General features: G+C 35.0%; 1 protein-coding gene across 1 annotated transcript in view; it reads left to right on the forward strand.

Moving 5' to 3' along the window:
* SOX5 (SRY-box 5) overlaps nucleotides 1–23,039 on the forward strand; it is a 393,207-nt gene that overhangs the window by 275,614 nt on the left and 94,554 nt on the right. The window contains exon 9 of the mRNA XM_006090652.3: nucleotides 10,729–10,814. Within this exon, the coding sequence (XP_006090714.1) occupies nucleotides 10,729–10,814 (86 nt within the window). The remainder of the gene's footprint in view (nucleotides 1–10,728; nucleotides 10,815–23,039) is intronic.

The raw sequence follows: 23,039 nt of genomic DNA on the forward strand, positions 1-23,039 counted from the left end.
TGTACATTAAAAAAGTCCCTATGCTAGGACTGGGGATTTAAAGATGAGTAAGACATTATCCCTGCCTTTAGGATGCTCCTTGGGAAGAATCGGATAGACACAGATGGAATATTATAGACGTATGCATAGAATTTAACAGAATTCAAAGGAAAGGCAATGCATTTAAATCTAGGAGTGGTGGAAAGTGCCAAGAATGATTTATTGGGCCTTTACATCAAATCCCAAAGGAAGAAAGGCAACTGAACAAGTGAATAAGTTTTGGGAGTGGAGGAATACAGAAATAATACTTCAGACAAATATTAAAAAACAAACAAACAAATAAACAAAACACAACTTGGAGGAAGTCAAGAAAGCAAAGGTTGAAATAGGGTGTACATGAACCTATAAGCAGTTTGGTATTGTGAATTAATTATAAGGCAAGGAATGACAAATGAGTAGTTTGAGGACATAAAAAGAGACAACTCGAAATATTTATAGACCTTACTTGCTGGAGGTACTGAAAAACCACTGAAAGGCTAAAAACTGGGGTTGAGATCATACTGGCATTTATTCATTCTTCCATCCATCCATCCATTCATCCATCCATCCATCCATCCATCCAACCATCTATCCATGTTAAGCCTTACTTCTCTGGTTCAGTTTTGTTATTTTCAGTCCTTAACACACAGTATACTGTAATTAATAAATATTTTAAAACTCTAATTATAACCAATGAATATTTATTGTATGCTTGTAATGAGTAACACTTGAAAGCTGAATAGAGAATTAATTTCTTTTGCAGAGGACTGGAGGCAGGGAGCTCTTCTAGTAGTAAGAAATGAAAGCCTGGGAGTTATAAAACAAAGCCTGTGATTGATTGGCCAGGGATGGTCAAAGGGAGGGAGAAAAAAAGGAGCTATTGTGCATATGTTTAAGGACATGATATGTATACATTTTTACCTTTATATTTGAGGACCTCAATAGATTCTAATCAACCTAAATATTTCTTGGTACTATATGAAATAAGTACAACTGCAGGCTAGTTCATTAATACATTTCACTCACTCATTGCTCTGATCCTTACCTTTAAGTTTCAGCCATTCATTCATTCAGTAAACAGTTATTGAGTATTTATTGTGCAATAGTTATTGCAACTCTTGGACTTCTCTCATCTTTTTTTAATTCTTCTTTTTAATTTAAGACCAACCCCTCCTCTGATTTTTTTTCTCCAATAATTTCAGTTCAAATAAAGTTTTCCCTTCTTTGATAATTATTGTCTTCCTATTCATTTGATTCTAATCCCATGGCTTGATTCATTTCACTTTCCATAGCTGTATGTCATATTTTTGTAACTGAAAATACATGAAGACAAGGAATGTAGCTTTTATTTCTTTATGTCCTCCACATAGTATTTGACATATGTTTTGTCTGTACATTAAATTGAATACATATATCTATTTTGAAAATTGAAGTATATATTTGCATAATGGTCTAAATATCCTATGATGATTTCTTATTAAATTAGGAATGACTATAGTACTTACTGTGAGATCCTGGAATAAATAATTTGTAGAATGAAAATAATATCTACCTTACTAAGTTGTGAAAATTAGATGAGTTTTTATACTGGTATACACATATGTGTAAATACATCCATATCTATATGGATGTATATATATATGTTTATGTCTTTTAACAGAATGCTAAAAGTTAACAAATATTAGTTGCTCACATTTAAAATCAGTAGTGGAATAATAAATTATTTTAAAATTATGTTGAACCCTGGCTGGGTGGCTCAGTTGGTTGGAGCGTCATTCCACAAGGTTACAGGTTGCGATGTTCAATTCCCAGACAGGGCATATGCCTCAGCTGCGGGGTTGGTGCCTCAGTTGTGGGATTGAGTCCCAGGTCAGGGCTTATACAGGAGACAACAATTGATATTTCTCTTTTCCTTCCTCTCTCTCAAATCAATCAATCAATCAATCAATCAGATGCTGAACAATTTAATACCTCTTTGTGTAAAAATAAGCCTAAATTATGATTTTTTTTCCTTTTTCTTCCCCTGAATCTCTTTTCCCCCCATCAAACTGATCATAAAGTCTGTCTCCCAAATCTGTTATGTCTTATCTTTCCCTTATGATAAGTTTAGGCCATTATCATTTCCCACTAGATTTACTGTAGTAGTTGCCACACCTCTATTTGTCTCCAGTCTCTCCCTCTTTCAATCGATTCTATTTCTTGCCACAGAATTGATCTATCTAAAACAGAAATTAGACTATGTCACTTTCCTGCTTAAAATCTCTCAGTGACTTCACATTTCCACCCATGGTATCCTTTTTTTTAAAATATATTTTATTGATTTTTTACAGAGAGGAAGGGAGAGAGATAGAGAGTCAGAAACATCGATGAGAGAGAAACATCGATCAGCTGCCTCCTGCACATCTCCTACTGGGGATGTGCCCGCAACCCAGGTACATGCCCTTGACCGGAATCAAACCTGGGACCTTCCAGTCCGCAGGCCGACGCTCTATCCACTGAGCCAAACCGGTTTTGGCCATGACGTCCTTTTTAACTTTATTTTATCTTAGGCTCCTACAGAGCTCCCACCATCTGAAAGTAAGAGTGGTAAAAGCAGAGTATTTTCAGTACCAATCTGAAAAAAGAAAAAGATTAAAAAGGGCAATTCTGGCCCTAACTGGGTAGCTCAGTTGGTTAAAGCATCATCCCAATACACCAAGGTTGTGGGTTTGATCAGGGCACATACAAGAAGCGACCAATGAATGCATAAATAAATGGAACTACAGATATCTCTCTATCTCTCCCACCCCTTTTCTTTCCCTTCTTCTCCTCCTCTCCCTCACTTTCTCTCTCTCTCTCTCTCTCTCTCTCTCTCTCTCTATCTATCTCTCTCCATCTCTCTTTCTCTCGCTCTAAAATAAAGAGAAATCCTAGTTTCATTAAATAGTGGAGGCTCACTTTGTGATTCTCTAACACTTAGAAGACATAGAAAGTAGATACTAAAATGGTCATGGAAGATAATTTGGTATTGAAAGTAACCATTTTAAAGAGACACTTTAACCAATAATCTTCCTTGACACTCTTTTGCAAGTTAAGTGCTTCTTTTCTTGAGTTGTCTAGAATATCTTCCTCACTCTTCTCTGTTCATTGTATCATTGGATTTGTTTTCATATTTATCCCCCTCACTTGATTCGGAATTGGTCTAGGGCAGGGATTTTGTGTGTGCAAGTGTATAGGTTTAATTTCTCTATTTTCTAGCACCTAGAGAAGTTAATCTGGTATTTGTCAAGGAAGTAATACAAAAGTAAACCAACCAACCAAACAAACAAACAAACATGGAAGGCTAATAAGGGAAGGAGTCACCTTATTTCAATGAAAATAATGCCAGAAACTGTCCAGAACCTTTATATTAGTTCAGTGGATGAAAGGGTATGTGTGTGTGTGTCTTTGACCTCGGGTAAAAACATACCTGCTTTTGACAATCTTCCTCCACCTAAATAAGCTTGTTAGAAAATGTTTTCCTTACCCTGTGCTATATAGCATAGAAATGAACCTTTCAGAGTGTTGCTAGAGATAATGATTATCTAAATGTTCATTAATTACATGGTAATGTACTTAACATGATTCCTGAGGGGTTGAGTTATTTAATACTAGCTATATCATTTGTATCTATATTTATTGTAAACTACCTAATATTCTGAAAACAATTGACTAATATACCTCAGTGTATTTTTCAACTCTTTGAAAAATTTTAGTTTTGAGCTAGAATTTTCCATACTTAGCTTTGAAATAAGAAGCAAATTAATTTTGGAAGGGCTTAGGGAAAAACTGTTCAAATGGTTAAAACTAGGAAAGAGAAAAAGAAATTACTTTTAACTAGTTGAAAGTAAATTTCAATAACTTACACATGGTTGAACTTTAAAAGTCAGAATTTTCCATTATCTATGTTTTACAAAATAAGTCCCTCATGCGGTATTTACAAAATAAACCTGTTGTAATAGTTTTTAGTACAGTTAATTGAGGGATACCACAAATAGATGACATTATTTATTTCAGTAAAATATTTTTCCTCAACAGTTTCTGAATTTTTCTTGTGACATTAAGAACTATCCTTGACCTTGTTTTTAAAGTTTTATAGATTCTTATAGTCTAGTTTAGAACACTGACACATGCATGTACTATATTTTGAATTTAATTAAAATTTTAGATATATTGGCCATTTTCACAGTTGCTGTATTTGTGTTTACTTAGTAACCTGGGACAAATTTCAATTAAAGTCAATATTTTAGGACTAAAAAATTGGTTGTAAGATAAACATGCTTCAAGTTGTGTATGTTTATATGTAGAATGGAGATGTTTACTATACGTGATGCCTTAAACACAAACACAAACTTTTGGAAATTAGATATCCTGTTTATGATTACATATTTATATCTTGGAAACTATATATGATAATAGATATATAAGAGCTAGAATAGTCTTTTTAATTCCCACTGCCAGTCTTTTGTTTTCTCTAATTCACTTAAACTCAAAAACATTTATATGTGGCTGTATGTGGCAAACATCTTTTAAAAGTTTTTATTGATTTTTAGATAGGAGGAAGGGAGAGGAATAGAGAGATGGAAACATTGATGAAAGCGAAACACAGATTGGCTGTCTCCTTAACACCTTCCTATTGGGGATTGAGCCTCTAACCCGGACATGTGCCCTGACCGGAATTGAATCAGGGACCTCCTGGTTTATGTGTGGACTCTCAACAACTAGGGCACACCGGCCAGACCAGCAAACATTTTGTACAGTGGGGCCTTGACTTAAGAGTTTAATTCGTTCCGAGACCGAGCTCGTTAAGGAGCTCGTTAACTCAAATTACTCTATCAACTCAATGCAAAAAATCGGAGGAGAGACAGCTGGTATCTCAAAAAGCTCGTTAGTCGGGACACCCGTAAGTCAAGGCCCCACTGTATTGGTTTTCTAGGGCTTCCATAATAAAATATCACAAACTGGACGGCTTAAACCACAGAATTTGTTTTCTCACAGTTTTGGAGGCTAAAGACTTCATTCGGAGGCCTCTTTCCCTGACTTATAGATGGTGGTCTTTCCCTCTGTCTTCACATGGTTGTCCTTCTGTGTTATTTGTGTCCTAATCTCTCTTCTTATAAAGAAAGCAGTCTATTTGAATCGGAGCCCACACAGAGGACCTCGTTTTACCCTACTTATCTTTGAGAGACCTTATCTCCAAATATAGTAACATTCTGAGATGCTGAGGGTTAGGACTTTAAGATATCAAATTTGAGGGGGACAAAATTTAGCCCATAACATATAAGTAAAATTATGTAGCTCATATAAATATTTCATATACATACATACATACATTTATACGTACATGTATACAATATGCCATGTGCATAAATATACACACCCACACAGTTCACCTGTGAACAGGGCAGGGATTAGGGCCCCTGACCCCAGGCAGTTGAAAATTCTTATATAACTTTTGACTCCCCAAAAACTTAATTTACCTTGGTATCCATGAAGGATTGGTTTCAGAATGCCTCATGGATACCAAAATCCACAGACACTCAAGTCTGCTATATAAAATGGCATAGATCAATGTATACAATCAGCCCTTTGCATCTACTGACTCCCAAACAGGTATTTACTGGAAAAATCCACAGACAAGTGGATCTGTGCAGTTTAAACCTGTGTTGTTCAAGGGTCAATATGAATGATAATTATATTAATGTTATTAAGTATACATTAATGAACTTAGGAAATGAAGAAAGATAAGATTCTAATATATGCATTTTTTAATGTTATAGAATAGTTCAGATTTTAACCAAAATGAGTCTCAAACGTACTTATGTATAATACTTAATTTGTTATTCACAATTAGATGCTAGTAATTTGCAAGTGCTCAAAACAACTATGCAGATGTTTGCTATCAATCCAAATTGATGAGTAAGTTTTTATCCCTGGGTTCCAGGATCATGTTTAAGACCTCCTACTACCTAACTTCTTTAATGATACTTGTTAAAACTTCATTTTACATCCATTGCTGTTTCATATCCAGATACACTCAAGTCTGAAGTTTGTAAAGTTTCCCAACTCCCTGCCTTCAATCTCTTTTCCCTCTATTCTATCACCTATCACGTAATCTGTCTTTCTCTCTATTCCTTCAGCATGTCCTAGTCAAACTTTGACACATTTCACCTTACCTAAAACATCTCTCCTCCCTTCCAACTGCACATTTTTGAAGGCCAAGCTCACCATTATTTTTACCTTTATTCTGTAAAGAGAAAAGTTTTCCCTTAACTCCTATATGCTCACTGATTGTCCCTACTGCTCAAATAAACACTTAATTAGAAAAGATAGCAGTTTTAGAGACAAAGTTTTATTGTGTTGTGTTTTGTTATTTGTTGTCTCCCACAGTGCCAAGCAAATGTCTGGTCACATGGTAGATGTTATAAGTGCTTATTAACTGATTAATTCATAACAGGGAAAGTAAATTAAATAAAATGAATTATCACTGTGAAGAGCACCAAAGCCTCTATACTTCTGCTGTAGTTAATTTTAAGATTATATTCATTAAATGAAAATTATAAATGAATTATATTTTAAGTACTTAAATTGTCAAAACTAATAGCTGTCTTATAATGTTTATTTTAGGTTTGTGTAAATACAAATTCAGCATTTAAACATCTAAAATTCCCTTTACTTGATAAAATGTTATGTTTTCTAGATTAAATATTAAAAATATCAAATGTAAGTAAATTCCTATTATGTAAATAAATCACGCCCCCTTATCATTGTTTTCGCCTTATTTGCTGGTTCTTTCTCTTTGGCATAGAACCATGCTATAATTTTTACAAGTATATGCCTTTTAAACAAAGTTTTATTGATCATACATTTGTCATAAGCTACTGCAGAACACCTCATTGCAACTGTTAACTTCCGCCCTTCTCAAATGAATACATATCATGTGCGGCTCTTATTAAAATTTTAATCCTAACTCAGAGCATATATCCTTGCTACCTTAACAAGTTATCTCAAAACTTAGTGGCTGCACAACTGGCATGGCTCAGTGGTTGAGTGTCTATCTATGAACCAGGAGGTCATGGTTCAATTCCCAGTCAGGGCACATGTCTGGGTTATGGGCTTGATCCCCAGTGTTGGGTGTGCAAGAGGTGGCCAATCAATGATTCTCTCTCATCATTGATGATTCTCTCCCTCTCCCTTCCTCTCTGAAATCAATAAAAAAAATTTAAAAAGCAAACAACTTAGTGGCTTAAAACAACAAACATTTATTTGAACATAGCCATGCTAGGTACCTCTGGCTCAGGATCTTCCCCATAGAGGCAGTCAAGGTCTTGGCCGGAACTGTAGTCATCTTCAGGCTGACTTGGGGAGGAATCCACTTCCAAGCTCCCTCCGTTGGCTGCTGGCAGGCCTCCTGTCTTTGCTTGCTGTTGGTCGAAGAGATCAGTGCTTTGCTACATGAATCTCTCCAAAGAGCAGCTCACAACATGGCAGCTTGCTCCAAGACACAGAGGGTAGAAATGGGAAAGAGTAAGCAAAACAGAGCCAGACACTTTGTGTAATTTATTCTCAAAAATAGTACCTCATCACTTTTGTGTTCTATTTAAGAGGAGGGATTTACACCAAGGGGCATTGGGAGGCATTGGGGCTCCATCTTAGAGGCTGCCTGCCACTGTGGATTTGGGGTAGGGTCTGAAATTCTACATTTCTAAGAAACTCTTGGTGATGCCAATGTTGCTCTTCAGTGGCTTTCTTTCAGTAAATAAGGCTCTACACTTTATGCCCCCAGCTTCTTAATTTCAACCATCCTGTATCGATCACTCTCACTCCAATTATGTTTTCTCACTGTCTACTCCACTGACATTGTCCCTGTTGAAGTTACCAATGATTTCCACATTACTAAAATCAGCATTTAAAAAAATAGGTCACTCTTTCGGAAAATCTTTCTTGACTTGGCTTCTGGAACACCTAATTTACATTTCTCCTCAGTTTTTCTGTAGTTACCTATCTCCTTGACCCTAAATGTTAGTGTATCCCACAATCCAATATCCTTTACTTCCTTTTTTTTATTACTAACTTCAAAATGATCTCATAAAGGGTTGATTATAGCTTTACATTCCAGATATGTGTTGACCACTCTCAGATTTGTCTCCTATGTGGATTTCTGCCCTAAAATCCTGGCTTATTTATCAAGTGCCTCAATGAACACCTCTATTTGGATATCTAACAGTAATGTCATATTTAAGATGTTCAAATCCGAACTCTTTATCTCCCCCCCCCGCCTTTCCTCTTAACCAGGTCCAGACTGGCAATCTTGCTTCTCATCCATGTTTGAAAACCCAACAACAAATAGTACCACTGTACAATCAGCTATTAAAGTCAAAACCCTGGCAGTCACCCTTGAGTCTTCTCTTTCTCTCATTGTAAAAAAGTCATTAGGCTTAGTCAGTTCTGCCTCTTAAATATCACTTGAATTTCTCCACTCTCCATCCCAATATCATCACCCTTATCCATACCATTACTATGTATTATTTATACAGAGTTCTACATCTTTTTTATTATTGATTATAGCTTCCAAATCACTAGCCCAAAGGATTTACACAATTTGTCTTTTTTCCATGCCCATCATTTTTATTTTGTTTTTGTAATATTTTTATCCTATGGGGTAAAGTTTAGATTCTTTAAAATTGTTTATAAAGCTGTACAAAATCTGGCCCCTGATTCCCTCTTCAGCACCATTTATCTCTACTTCCCCTGAACTTCAACAATTTAATGACTAGGCTAGGATAAAACCCTTCCATTTGACTCCGTCTTCATGAAAATTGTTTCCCTTGCTGAAATGCTCTTCCTCCCCTTCTTTGCCTGGCTAGCTTTTATTTCATTCAAGTTTTAGATTAAATATCACTTCTTCCTAGAGGCTGTCTTTGACCTCTTAGACTGGGTATGGAGCACCCACAATGTAGTCTATAGTGTTATATACTTCCTTATCTTAACAGTCATAATATTTTATACTGATTTCTATATTTATCTTTTTATTTTGAATTATCATTGCTCCCATTAAGCTCTTACATTTGGGAAGGCCAGATCAGCAGAGGTAGATTCAGATATTGGTATTTTGAAGCCTGAAACATATACTTTGGGGGGCCTCTTTAAGAATAAAAATGTCTACACCCATACATAAGTGAAAATTGTATGTTCACTTATTAAAAGAAATTCCAACAAAGTAGAAACTTATGGAAGCTGACGAATATAAAAACATATGACCCTATGCATACACTGCTAGGGGACCTCCCCAGAATCCCAAAGGGTAAGCCTCATTAAATTCTCAGAATCCCAAAGAGTAGGCTTTATTAAATTCCCAGTTAATACACCTGTGCATATTAGTATTCTTTAGAGCTCTATTTCTAGTGTCAAGAGCAGTGCTCAACAACAGAGCAAGTACTAAATAAATATTTTTGAATGAATATATTAACTGAGTTATTGTCAGGTATACTTTTCATACATTTGACATTCAATAAGTTTTTCACAAATTGGATTTTCAATACATGTCTTATATATTAGAGAATTGTTTTATAGTTATTTTAAATTATTGGCTGTGTTCATATTCAAATAATAATAATGTACATATCTGTTTGCATACATTTGGGCTCTATGCAAAATGTCTGTTGCACCTCTTTGCAAAGTGGAAAAAAGTTTTTGTATCAAAAATATACATTACAGTCCTCCTTATGTGTATATATATATATATATGTACATGTGTGTATCTATATCTTTATAGATTATATATATTAAAACTTTAAGGTTAATTTTTAATTACTAAGATTTACTTTTTTATATGTTCTCACAAATAGAAACCTTGGGGAAGAAACTATCTATTTTCTGTTTTCTTTTTATTTTTATAAACATTTGTCTGTGGAATAATAAAGGTACCAATATTTTATGTAACTTAAAAAGTACATTAGGCCTGGCTGAGCGTTGACCTAGGAACCAAGAGGTCACCAGTTCGATTTCTGGTCAGGGCACATGCCAGAGTTCCTGACTTGATCCCAGTAGAGGTGTGCAGGAGGCAGCTAATTGATGTTTCCCTCTCATCGATGTGTCCATCTCTCTCTCTCTAAAATATATATATATGTGTGTGTGTGTGTGCGTGTGCGTGTGTGTGTTTAAAATGCATTAAATGTTTTCTTTATTATGAATGTGCCCACAAGACTTTATTAAAGTGGTTACTTGAATCATAGATTCAAAAGATAAGCTACTTGCCTTAAAGCTTTAGAGTTTAGTTTGTTAAAACAGAATTAAGTTTGTTAAGTTCCTTTTATAATAATGTTTTATAATAACGTTTTAAATTTGTTGAAGAGTTGGTGCTCATATCAAGATTGTCAGGTGTGTGTGTGTGTGTGTGTGTGTTATAAGTGCAACCCTCTGATCAATGCACACTTTTTCCTCCCATTTTTCTAAATACATCATGAAAAAAGGATGAGGTTTCCGCCTTAATTGCTTGTGCCTTTTATTCACATTCCTCTCTCAGCCAGATTTGTGAAAAGAGAGTTAGTAAAAGGCTGCACAATAGAGCTTTTCATTAGGCCTCAGCAAGGCACACAAAAGAAGGCTTTTGGAAAGAGTGAATGCATGAGTTTAATTTGCAGGTGGAGAGTAGATAAAAGGTGCTGACGCCTCTATTATTCTCTTACTTAGGTGACCCTTACCCTGTTCAGCTGATCCCAACTACCATGGCAGCTGCTGCCGCAGCAACACCAGGCTTAGGCCCACTCCAACTGCAGGTAAGTCAGGAAACAATACGGCAGAGACAAAGGTTAAGTAAATACCGAAAACAGCTATTATCCTGTTAAAGCAAAATAAAACTGACTAGTGATATTTGTCTCACACTTTTTTGTTTTTAAATTTCTTTGTGCTGATCCTCAACCAAAAGTTGAGATGTTTCTTTTATGTCTTAGCCCTGTTTTAGGTACTAAAGATCGCTTATTGTAATTTTTTATTGCCTGGTATGATCTCACAAAATGAGCTGTAGTCTTGCTTTGATTACCATGTGCCATAATTTTGTCACAGAATGATCCTCATCAAGACTCAAAGAACAGAAAACCTACAAAAAGTATTCAAACAGGTACTTATGGAGCAAGGCAACTTAACAAAAACTACATTTAAACATGTTCAAGATGCCCAGTATTATTAAAGTACTCTATAGGTCTCTTTGTTATCCTGCTAATGCCAGCTCAGCTGGGGAAGCGAGGGGAAGTAGACCAAATAAGCAGGTGCCTAAATGAGCACAACTTTATCCACACATTCCAGTTAGGACCTTTTATACATATTCTTCTATATCCAAGAATGTCAATGATAGCTTGAGTAGATGACCAAGTAATTTTGGAAATTTTGTCTCTGGGTTTGAAAAGAATATCAATAAAAAATGTATTAAAGGGATCTTTTATTAACTATTTAAATCTTTGAATCAGCATCCTGCATAATCTTTCCTAGTTTCTGTTGTTATGGACTTGATAGTTACGGAATTAATAGGAATATCAGATCAGCTGATGATAGGATTAGCCGCCCCTTTCAAGAAGCGTTATATTTTTCTTCACCCAAAAGACACAGTAAACCTGTGAAGTCAGATATAAAGCACTGGTGCTTCATAAAATTAAATCATATTCATGAAATCATTGTCATGATAGATGATCTTAGTCAATAAAGAGAACGATAGTTTTATGTTGCAGCATCAAGAGACAGATACATATGGTCAACCAAGGGGATTGTCAGAAGAGCTGGTGGGTTTCTGAAAACCCAGTTGAGCCACACAGGAGGAGCTGAGGCACATTATGTTCCACAGAGGTTAATAATAGTCAATCCTATTTTACCTGTTCTGCAAAAATCTAGAGTGTGAGTGTCTGTTTCTTTGAGCTGGAAATACCTTGGGAATTGTTGGAGCCATGGGGACAATAAAAGTAACATGACATTTCTTATGCTTTGAAATGACATCTGTGAAATATCTACAATATAGAAAAGTGGTTGTAATAGGTAAAACTAAAAAGAGTAGTGGAATTAAAGGAAAAGGGAAGATCATCCAGCAATAGGTTTGAATGTGAAAAAAATAAGAGTTTTAGAGATTTAGAATGCCTGCTTTCAAAGGATGTTAGATGTTCTCTTTTCCTTTCACCATTGGGTTAGCAGTAAACGGCAGCAAGGGCGAGATGGAGGCTTCCCCTATGTTTCATTGCAGGATCCTTGCAGAGTAGCTTCGTTAGGCAAACATCCAAACCCCTTTTCCTATGGAGATAGCATTATAATATTTGACACACATTTTCATTTCCATCCTTATAGCAACACATTCCCTTAAAATTTAAAGATATAGATTGTTTTTCTTTATCAGAAAACAAGAAAAAGGACACCAAACATGCTCACTTTTGCTTTAACTATAATTTGATCTATAAACAGGAGAAGAATCCTTTATATAAGTGGCATTGTACCCAGATGAGTTTTAATTGGGATCACAGGAAATCATCAGTGGTATAACAAGAAAATTAATAATCTAAAACTCTGTCACGGTAAGCTATTAGCTACTATTAAAACACACACACACATACACATGTTGGCTCGTGATTAAAAAATGAAATTCAAATGCAAACACATCCCAAACTTATGTCATGGCTAATGGTCTGGCTTTTCTTTAAAGTGGAGTGACTCTTACCTTTGCTGGGAGTCTTACATCAGTTTACTCCCTACTCATATTCCTGACACTGTACTCACAGATCCCTGACCTTGACTTCAGCTTTCACCAGAGGTACAAAGTGGACTGTAATACTTCCCCTCTCCTGCTTTAAAATAGCATCCACGTTCTCCACAAACCTGCCCAGATGGGTCAGAGAAAAGCTAACCTCCATGCCTAGTCAGAAGTCCTATCTAATCCTTGTCCAACATGACCCCAACCTTGGGAAACCGTTTCCAAGAGGTTTCATCTCAGTGGAGTATAATGTATGAGGCAGTTTTAATTTTCTCCAAACTCTGCTTTTAATTATACTTGGTTAAATCTCCATTCCTCATCCCTTAATATGCCTTGAGTACCCTCCATCACGTTCGAGTCCCTTTCAGTTACTAAGATTCTTTTTCAGTTATTAAGAAATAATTTTTAGCTAATAACAGGTGGTTTAATTTAAAACATGTCATTTGGCTCTACTTTTAAAATAATTGTTCTTATCTTTATTGTTTTTTTAAATAAAAGTTTTGTTTATGGGTTTTACTTAACATAATATTACCCAAGCATTTCTAGATTCTTGTGCTAGATTTTATGCTAAGGATTTCACAAGTATTATTTTCATTTCATTCGTATTATATACTACTTTGTGTTATGTATTAATAACTCCATTTGACAATGAAGAAAACTTTGGGTCACAGGGTCCAAAATCCATGAGTTTTAAATAATTATATTTGCTTCTCCAAATACAGGTGATATTATTTGATACTTTGGAAGCACTGCTCCTCTTAGGACTTTTGCTAACACAGTAACCTGCTAATCAAATTATAATGATGATGCTGATTAATTGGCACTAATACAAATGCTCTTTATGAATTGTAATACTGAATAAAGTAGCAGGATTCGTAATGACAGCTATCTACGTTGATTTTTGCATTTTTCATTTCATACCTCTTTATACAGATTACAAGGTGTCCCAAAAATGTATACACACTTTGAATAATTATAAAGGCAGTGTTTCTTAAAACATATTTCATTTTCAAAAATGTAATGAAATATACAGATATAGTATGTATACATTTTTTGGGACACCCTGTATTTTTGTGTGCCAATTCAAGACTCTCTTTTATTAACATCTAGATCTAAGAAGGGACATTATAAATATATTCCCGCTCATGGTTGACTTTCTTTACCTACCATTTGTATTTCCCCTTGAAATCATCTTTTGCATAGCATTCATTGTTCATGCTTGGGTAATATTATGTTAAGTAAAACCCATAAACAAAACCTTTATTTAAAAAACAATAAAGATAAGAACAATTATTTTAAAAGTAGAGCAAAATGACATGTTTTAAATTAAACCACCTGTTATTAGCTAAAAATTATTTCTTGTTCTTAGATATAATAATGAAATATTTACCGTGCAATAAAAATATTTTACATTTAAATATCACCTTTCTGTGTACTTTTAGGTACAGTTAAAATAGTCTAAGCATTGCCTTATATTTATTTTTATAGAAAAAATGACTTATTTGGATTATGTTTATAACACATACAAATCAACATTTTACCAAGGCACCACTGTATTTATTTCTTTTATAGTGAATATCTGTCTTTGTCTCTTCTGCCTCTTAAGTCTTTCCTGAGCTTCAGATACATATGGCCAACTATTTATTGGCTATTAGTTTGCTATTCAGAGGAAACATATAGATGTTTGCAAACACCAGAAACAGAACAAAATAAAACTCACCAATTTTTTCCTTGCTCCCAACCACTCATTCTCTGGTCTTGGCATATAGCTCAATTCCATCCATTGCTTAACCCAGGAACAAGAGAGCTATACTTAACCCCTCTTCCTCTGAACCTATTCATTCTTTCCAAATACTAAATACATCAAGAATCCATCTTTTTTTCCTTTGTTATTTTCCTTTGTAATTGTCACACTTCTTGGTCCCAATACCCTAATTTGCTTGCCTACTTTACTGCCATAGCCCCTAAACTGGTCTTTCTCTCTCCATCATGCCTCCTTCAATGTACTCTCTATTATACATTAGTCAAAATGATCCTTTTGATTTTAGAAAAATCTGATCCCATCCTCCCCTTACTTAAAGACTTTAAATGACTCCCTGGTGTTATCAAATCCTCTCTCCACTCTCCTCTCTGTGGAGTCTCCTCTTCCTGGGGCTTTAGCAATATTTTTTTACCAAGCTCTCTCACTTATCCCTGAGGTTGCAAATTAAAACATCATTTTGCCTTGACCAGTGCAGCTCAGTTGGTTGAGCATTGTCCTGTGCACCAACAGGTTACTGGTTTGATTCCTGGTCAGGGCACAAGCCCAGGTTATGGGTTCAATACCTGGTCAGGGAGTGGAAGAGAGGTAACCGATTGGTGCTTCTCTCTCACACCAATGTTTCTCTCTCTCTCCCTCTCCCTTCCTCTCTCTGAAAAAAAAAAGTTAAAAAATAAAACTTCATTGGTCTGGATTAATGCAGCTCTTATGTTCCCAGAGCACACGGTATTTCCCCTCTCACATAGCACTTTGTAGAATATGTTTTAAAGCCTACTTTCTCACCTCTACCAGATGGCAAAATCTATGAAGTCAGTGACTCACTATCATTTGCACTTAATCAAGTGCTTGAAATATTTTATGGACTCAATAAATATATATTAAATGAATGGGTGAAGAGTGAATCTTAACATTACACTTTCAATAAATTATGCATCTATTAAGCTCAAATAGCTATTCTGCTTTGTAATATTGGAATTAACTGAATATTCATGATTAGTTTCCTATATAAATTTATTTTCATCCTTTAAAAAAGACAATGGCAGAAGTACAAATATCAAAAGCATTAGTGGCTCATGGAAGAAAAAAATTTATAGTCTGAATTTAATTTAATAAGATATACATTACATTTTTTAAATAAAAAAAGTATTCTCATTAATAAAATAAAAGAGACTTATGAAAACATTATAGGCCATTTTGGGCACTATGGTATTTAAGAAATTACTTTTATAACTATTTTAGTCCATACTGACTTAGTCAGCTCCCACCTCACGGGGTTCTTTGTGTCCTTTGACTTGCTAACACATGTTTCCACCTTAGAGTTTTACATTAGCTGTGCCTCTACCTGAAAGGCTCTTTCCTTTGCCTGGAAGACCAATTATCTAGTTCAAGAATCTGCGCTAATGTCATCTCCCTGAGGCCTACCCTAACTAACCTATTTAAATCATAAAATAACCTTCCCATAAATACGACTCTTTCTATTTTTTTGTTGTTGTTCTGCGTTCTCTCTATAGCACTAGTAATCTTCAATCATACTAAATAACTTATTTATTAGGTTTCTTATTTACTGTCTGTCTGTTCCAAATATTCTCTAAGCTCCACCAGAACAGGAACCATTATACTTTTTGTTGTTATTCATTAATTATCTTAAGTGCTCAGAAGAATACCTAGCAAATAGCTGGCTCTCCATGCATACTTATAAAATGAAAGAAACTCTTATGAGTTAATGGTCATAATCATTTTTAATCAAAACAACAAAGCAATGTATGCTTAATTTCCTGAAAAAATAATATACATTAAAAACCAGGGAACTTTCATTTTTTCAGCTCCAACTAGGACAGTGGTTTTCAACCTTCCTTATGCCGCGACCCTTTAATACAGTTCCTCATGTTGTGGTGACCCCCAACCATAAAATTATTTTCGTTGCTACTTCATAACTGTAATTTTGCTACTGTTATGAATCGTAATGTAAATATCTGATATGCAGGATGTATTTTCATTGTTACAAATTGAACATAATTAAAGCAGAGTGATTAATCACAAAAACAATATGTAATTATATATGTGTTTTCCGATGGTCTTAGGCGACCCCTGTGAAAGGGTCGTTTGACCCCCAAAGCGGTCGCGACCCACAGGTTGAGAACCTCTGGATTAGGAGATTCTTAGTGTGTGAGAAATCTCTAGCTCTCGCTCTCCTGTTCGTTTCTCCCATTCTCTTAATCATAACCATGGGCTACTGCATAAAGAATGTGTTTCAGCTTTATTAAAGTTTATGTAATTTCTTTAAGCTCGTATTTTATAAAAAGATCAAACATTGCAACATTGATTATTCTTATATTGTTTGTTAATGTATAAGAATACATAACAAGCTATGTATAAACATACGTAGACATATGAAATATGAAGGTACTTTTGACTCAATATGGCTCACCTTGCCAATATAACAGTAAATTAAACTATTTCTAAAGTTGAAGGATGTATTATAAAAATTATAACTAGCCAATTAGCAATCTCATATAATGCATTTACCTTCTTTTTCTTCCTCCTCAGCATTTTGTATCTCTTCCGCTTCCAACTATTCTTTTCATCTAAAAGCCAAAGATGCTTTTGACATTTATTCTTCTGATAGTGTCTCTTTTTAAAGAATGGGGATTCATTTATGTAGAAACACTAGTGCCCTGGTGCACGGATTTGTGCACATCTAAAGGAAATTAATTAGAAGGTGGCCTGCAGGGTGGGACTGCGGTTGTGTGCTGCAGCTCGAAGGGCATCTGCGAGTGAGCGGGCTCCCTCCTACAGGTGGGGTTCCTCGACCTGGTCTGCAGCGATCAGGTGGAAACCGACTCTCCAACATCCCCCGAGGGGTCCCAGATTGGGAGAGGGTGGTTCTCCTCTCTGGTTCCAGTGTGCGTCACCCAAGAACTGCCGCTGCCAAGTCACTGGAGCTCAGCAGCTCCTGCATTGAGCGTCTTCCCCCTGGTGGTCAGTGCACATCATAGCTACGGGCCAGTCAGCCAGTCCGATGGTCACTTAGCCTTTTATATATATAGATATAGATAATATAGCTTCATTTTAATATTAAAAAGTGAGTATAATTATTTAAGAAAAATAAAGTTACATCCTGAAACTTTTGGACTTTTGTGACTACATAAAATTACTAGGATTACCATCTATTTCTAATTATAAAATCAAGTAATGGCAGCAATCCATCTAACATTTATTTCTCACCTTCATTGTCATTAATTTGCATTTCACTTGATGGGCATCATGAAATTTTTTAAATAGTAACAGTTTCAGTGTAGTATACTATTTCTAATTTTTAACGAGGCTTCTAAGATTTGAAATTAGAAGGAAATATTTATCCACTTATTTCTCACTTTATAAATACTGTATCTGTGTTGGCCAAAAGATGGATGCCACCTGTTATACCTATAGGAAGCCAAACATGTTGACTCTAACCAATGATTAATAGTTATAAGCAAAGAAAAAAGAGTTGTTATATTTTACTCAAAATAATCAAGTAGCATTCATTCAAGAATTTTGTTGAATTAATTAACCTTTTAATAGCTTTAGTTGGGTTCTTTTTAAATCCATAATAATATTTTTGAAACACAGACTCAACATTACAAGCTGTCATAAATCACATGGACCTGCAGTTTCCGAAACCAGTAATGTCAATAATATACATTTGCCAGGATAGAGGAAATGAGAGATGACGTGTGATCACAGTGGAGAATGAATCATACAAAATATCAACTGAAATCAATATTTTTCATAGCTATCAAAGGCCCATGGAAGTCAGTGGAAATGGCTTAAGATTCTATCTGATAGAGTAACATCAAGGTAGACGTGGATGAAAATTGAAGTTCATCTTTTTATCAACCTTGTACCAGTCTCTGAAAAAGGTCAATAATTGTGACAGGACACAGATAAATGCTTCATAATTCTTAGAGCACTAGACTCTGGCTTTATGTTTCTGACCAAGAGAAAGCCCCAGAAAAATCAATAAGGGAGAAATAACCATATGGAGAGGTCTAGATGTGAGGATTTTGACCTTCTTATTGAAGGAATTACTTACAAGGATAAATACTTGTATAGCACTCATCTTTCCTTACCTAGATACTCTACTATTTAGATTAATTTTTAGATCATAGTCATTTCCATTCAGGGTGAAAAATGATCACCTGCACCTCATTTCAGTGGCAACCCTGGTGTGCTGTTTGCTGTTGGACTTCTGTCTGCATGAGTGGGTTTCCTTGCAGGTTAAAAGAATGAATTCCCTCTTTTCCTCTCCCTTCAACCCTGAGCCTGCAGGGCAGACAGACAGAAGCACACATATGATTAATACAGCACAGCTGCAAGTGTGAGTCATTTGCATATGTATTAATAGAGGCAAAAAAACCCAACAACAATTAAATTATATACAGAGACATTCTGCATACTAAAGAACGTATGCAAATAGGCCTGAAAAAGTGCAGCCAACATTTTCTCTGACTTTTCCAAGCCCATATGGGCTAGAGTCAGAACCCAGCCGTGTTCAAGAATCTCCTTTAAGAAAGGACCTGCTAGGAGCTACATCCATAGTTATTACCACCCCTAGGGTTCCCGGGAGCTGTTTGACATTTGGACAATGATGGCTGTACAAGCAATGTCTTTTTCATGTTATTTCTGTATTTGCTTGTTTCTGGTAGCTTTATGGTGTCTCAATACACGCTAACAGATACATCAGTACACGTGTGCTTTCCCACAGTACCCACTGATTATGTAGTTATTTGAAGCTATTGTAACTACCAATCAAATAAATGGTAAATGTCAAAATTAGATTTGAAGTTCTATCGTGTTATGAGCTAAAGTAATATAAGTATTTGTCAGTGCCAGGACTTCTTGTCATAAGGCCATGCCCATTCCTTGATGGCATTGCATCTTCTCTTAAGCAAAACATTGTTAGGTTACCCCAAAATGTTTCTGGGCTAATCATCATACATAAAAGTATTGCTAGGCTCAAGGCCAAAAGTAGGAACAATACTGATGTATTGAAATGGTAAAAGTGTAAGTTTTTTAACGTTATTAAGAAAAACAGAACTACTTCATTTTCTAATCTTGGTTCTATATGAAAAGAGAGAGCAACTAATATTATTCACATTCACAGATTGCATTTATATTAAACATGTGTTCTTCAACTTACTTCTACCTTTCATTTATAGTATTAGAATCCTTAATTTATTCAAGGAATATTTCATGAAGATGAATTCAACCTTAGTTATAAACTTTTGCATAAATAGAAGTTATCACCTTAACAGGACCAATAAGAATCTTGAACATAGGGTCCAAATGAAGACAGGTGCCCCTTAAGAGAAACAAAAACTGGGGGTTTTTTTGTGTGTGTGTGTGTGTGTGTGTGTGTGTTTTGTACCAGAAAACTGTTGAATATTATCCATGAATATTATTTATTATTTGTATGGCTAAGTCTCAAATCATGCAACTGGAACATGTAAAATTGCATTACAAACTGGTGAGCACAGGGCAGTCATCTTTGTAGTTAATTTATTACATACAGAAAAATTTAGTCTCTTGGCAGGGGATAATTAGAGGGAAGAAAACAAAAAGACTAAAGTGAAAGTTTTTATTCTATTAAGACATTATCTTTAGCTTAATATTTTATTACTTAGTGAGAGTCATTATAACCTAATGGTCTAAAGTATGATACCTGCAGCCTTAGATCATGGTTCTGCTATTTACCAGGGCTGACTTTAGGCAAGTTACCTAACCTCTCCATGCCTTAGTTTGCCTGTCTGTAAAATATGGGTATAATTGATATTGTGAGGATTAAATGAGATAATATACATAAAGTGTTTAGAGCAATAAAAGTATTAATTACCATCTATCAAATACTATGTGCTAGGTAATACGGCCCGCGGGCCGTAGTTTGCCACGGCTGGTCTAAAGTATGATACCTGCAGCCTTAGATCATGGTTCTGCTATTTACTCGGTCTGACTTTAGGCAAGTTACCTAACCTCTCTATGCCTTAGTTTGCCTGTCTGTAAAATATGGGTATAATTGATATTGTGAGGATTAAATGAGATAATATACATAAAGTGTTTAGAGCAATAAAAGTATTAATTACCATCTATCAAATACCATGTGCTAGGTAATAATAAATGCTTGGTATTATTAGTTACTTAATAAATTCCATTAACTGGTATTAAACTTATTTTTTATTTCCTAAAGGAAGTCTCTCAGGTTATAATTAAGCAGGCATTTTCTCTGTGGATTTACTTTTCAGGGCAGCATCTAAAGCAGATTAGTAAAATGGAGGCATATTGTCTTATTTGTGAGGTAATAATTTTATTCCCCCATGTAGCGTAATTTTAAGGCCCATCACAGGAATCTATGTGAGGCAATGAGTTTACTTATCCAAAAACAATTAAAACAATAAAAAAACTGATTTTGTAGTTATTTGAAGCATAGTGCTCTATCTTTTGCTGCTATTCACTCTTTATCTCAATATTTATATCTACAAAATAAAAATGATGCCTCCGGTTGAGTCCTGTTTTTCCATTGATATGAGGCAAATGAATTGTCTCTATGAGCTGCCTGCAACTATTCTAAATAAATATTTTATAAAATTTATAATAAGTTATTTACATAGATGCTTTTCATGTGATATACACGTTTAAATAATATAAGAAAGATTTTCCGACATAACCCTTCAAAGCTTACTCTTTTCCTAGAGTGCATACTAAGGCACATGTATCTTATTCTATTCCTTTAGAATAGCTAAGCTATTTCTCATATAAATCTGAAAAAATTATAATTTGCATTACTTCTTAGTTTCAAACTTAAATGGGAAAGCAAATTATTTTTATAAACCCCATAATTTCCTGGAATTTTAATTATGCAGCAAATATTCTTTGTAAGCTATTAAGCTAAGCATAAAGAATGCAGATGAATCAGTTAGGAATACCTGGTGTCATAGAAGAGTTTGAAATAAAGAGAATGTATTGAATGTGAGTATGAGATAGAATTTGAAAGAAGTCATACAACCTCCTGTCCTAACAAGTATATTTGAAATGGAAAGGACCACAGAGACTGTTAAAAACAGTTGTTTCAAACTCTTTTAAAAAGATTCAGTGGCTTTAAGCACCCCAAACGGTACCATTCACTTTTACTTCTTTATACATTGACTTCTACTGCCTAAGAGTATTCAAATGAAAGATTCTGCTGCTGAAACAAACTTGAAAACACAGAACTACTTAAAAACTATTCTTCTATTCCAACTCCTTAATGTTATTGATGAGGCAATTTAGGCTCTAAGTAGTGACCTGGCTAAGTCAGACATTAACAGAAATGTGCCTGAAATCTTAGCAACTGAAAGCTAAATCTAGCTTTTTCCCATTTTTCCATGGTTTCCTTAAAAATAAATGTATGTTATATATATATATATATATATATATGAGATATAATTTTTAGTTGTTTCATATAAAATGAGGGGGGGATTGCTATTTTTGCATTTAGACTGTTAAATTAAGGATGAATAAAATAACAGGTAGGATTTGCATATTAGTGACAATGGCAACCTCCTGGATTGCTTTCATTTTGCTGAGTTCAGTGATTGTGCTCTGGGAATTAATTCTTTTGTGAGAAGCTATTGAAAGATCAAGGAACCCAGAAAACAAAACAACAGAGAAGCATGCTGTTTCCTATCTATTTGTTCATAGAAGGTTCAAAGTGAGATTGTTTACATCACAAGTCTTGTTGATATTTCATTTGCTTCTTAGAAGAAAGATAGTATTCAAAGATGATTATATAATCATGCAGATAAGATTTTACAGTCATGAATGAACTGTTCTAAGAAGAGACCAAGGAGAAAAATCACATTCCAATTTTGAGTTGTGTTTGGTTGGCCAGGGTCCTCACGAGGGTTGAAAATAGAGCCCCTTTCGATTTTTTTCAGATAAAAAGCTTACACCAGCCCAGCATATTTCAAATTTGCTGTTTCCTGTGGAAGTTTCTCAGTATTGGCTTGCCAAACTGAAGGCATACAAAGAAAGGGAAGAAGGGAAACAAACTCTTACTTACTCTATCTTTTTTTAATCCTGACCTTTCCTTTAATGCTGCACTCTTTCTTTCTTACCCAATTGCTCTTTGGTTAAATAAAGTACATGGGGAGAAATGGAATAACAGACTTAAAATATGCTCCCCAATGATTTGTTCCAATTAATATTGTACTGGCATCATTAATGCCTTCAACATGCAACAATATTCTCTTGCTTTCACCATTACTAGAACTTCAACACAGACTGGAAAAAGTCATAGTGGTAGTTAAAAGCACAATGACTTCCATTTTGGAATATGGTGGAATTGTTGAAAATGTTGCCCCTCTATCTATTGTAGTTACTTTAAGATAAGTTTCCATTTGAGCCTTAGCTGGTGGATAGAGCATTGCCCTGTGGACTGAAGGGTCCTGGGTTCGATTCTGATCAAGTCCACATGCCCGGATTGCTGCTCGATCCCTAGTA

The sequence above is a fragment of the Myotis lucifugus genome, unplaced genomic scaffold, assembly GCF_000147115.1.
Source record: "Myotis lucifugus unplaced genomic scaffold, Myoluc2.0 scaffold_78, whole genome shotgun sequence".
Taxonomy (NCBI): domain Eukaryota; kingdom Metazoa; phylum Chordata; class Mammalia; order Chiroptera; family Vespertilionidae; genus Myotis; species Myotis lucifugus.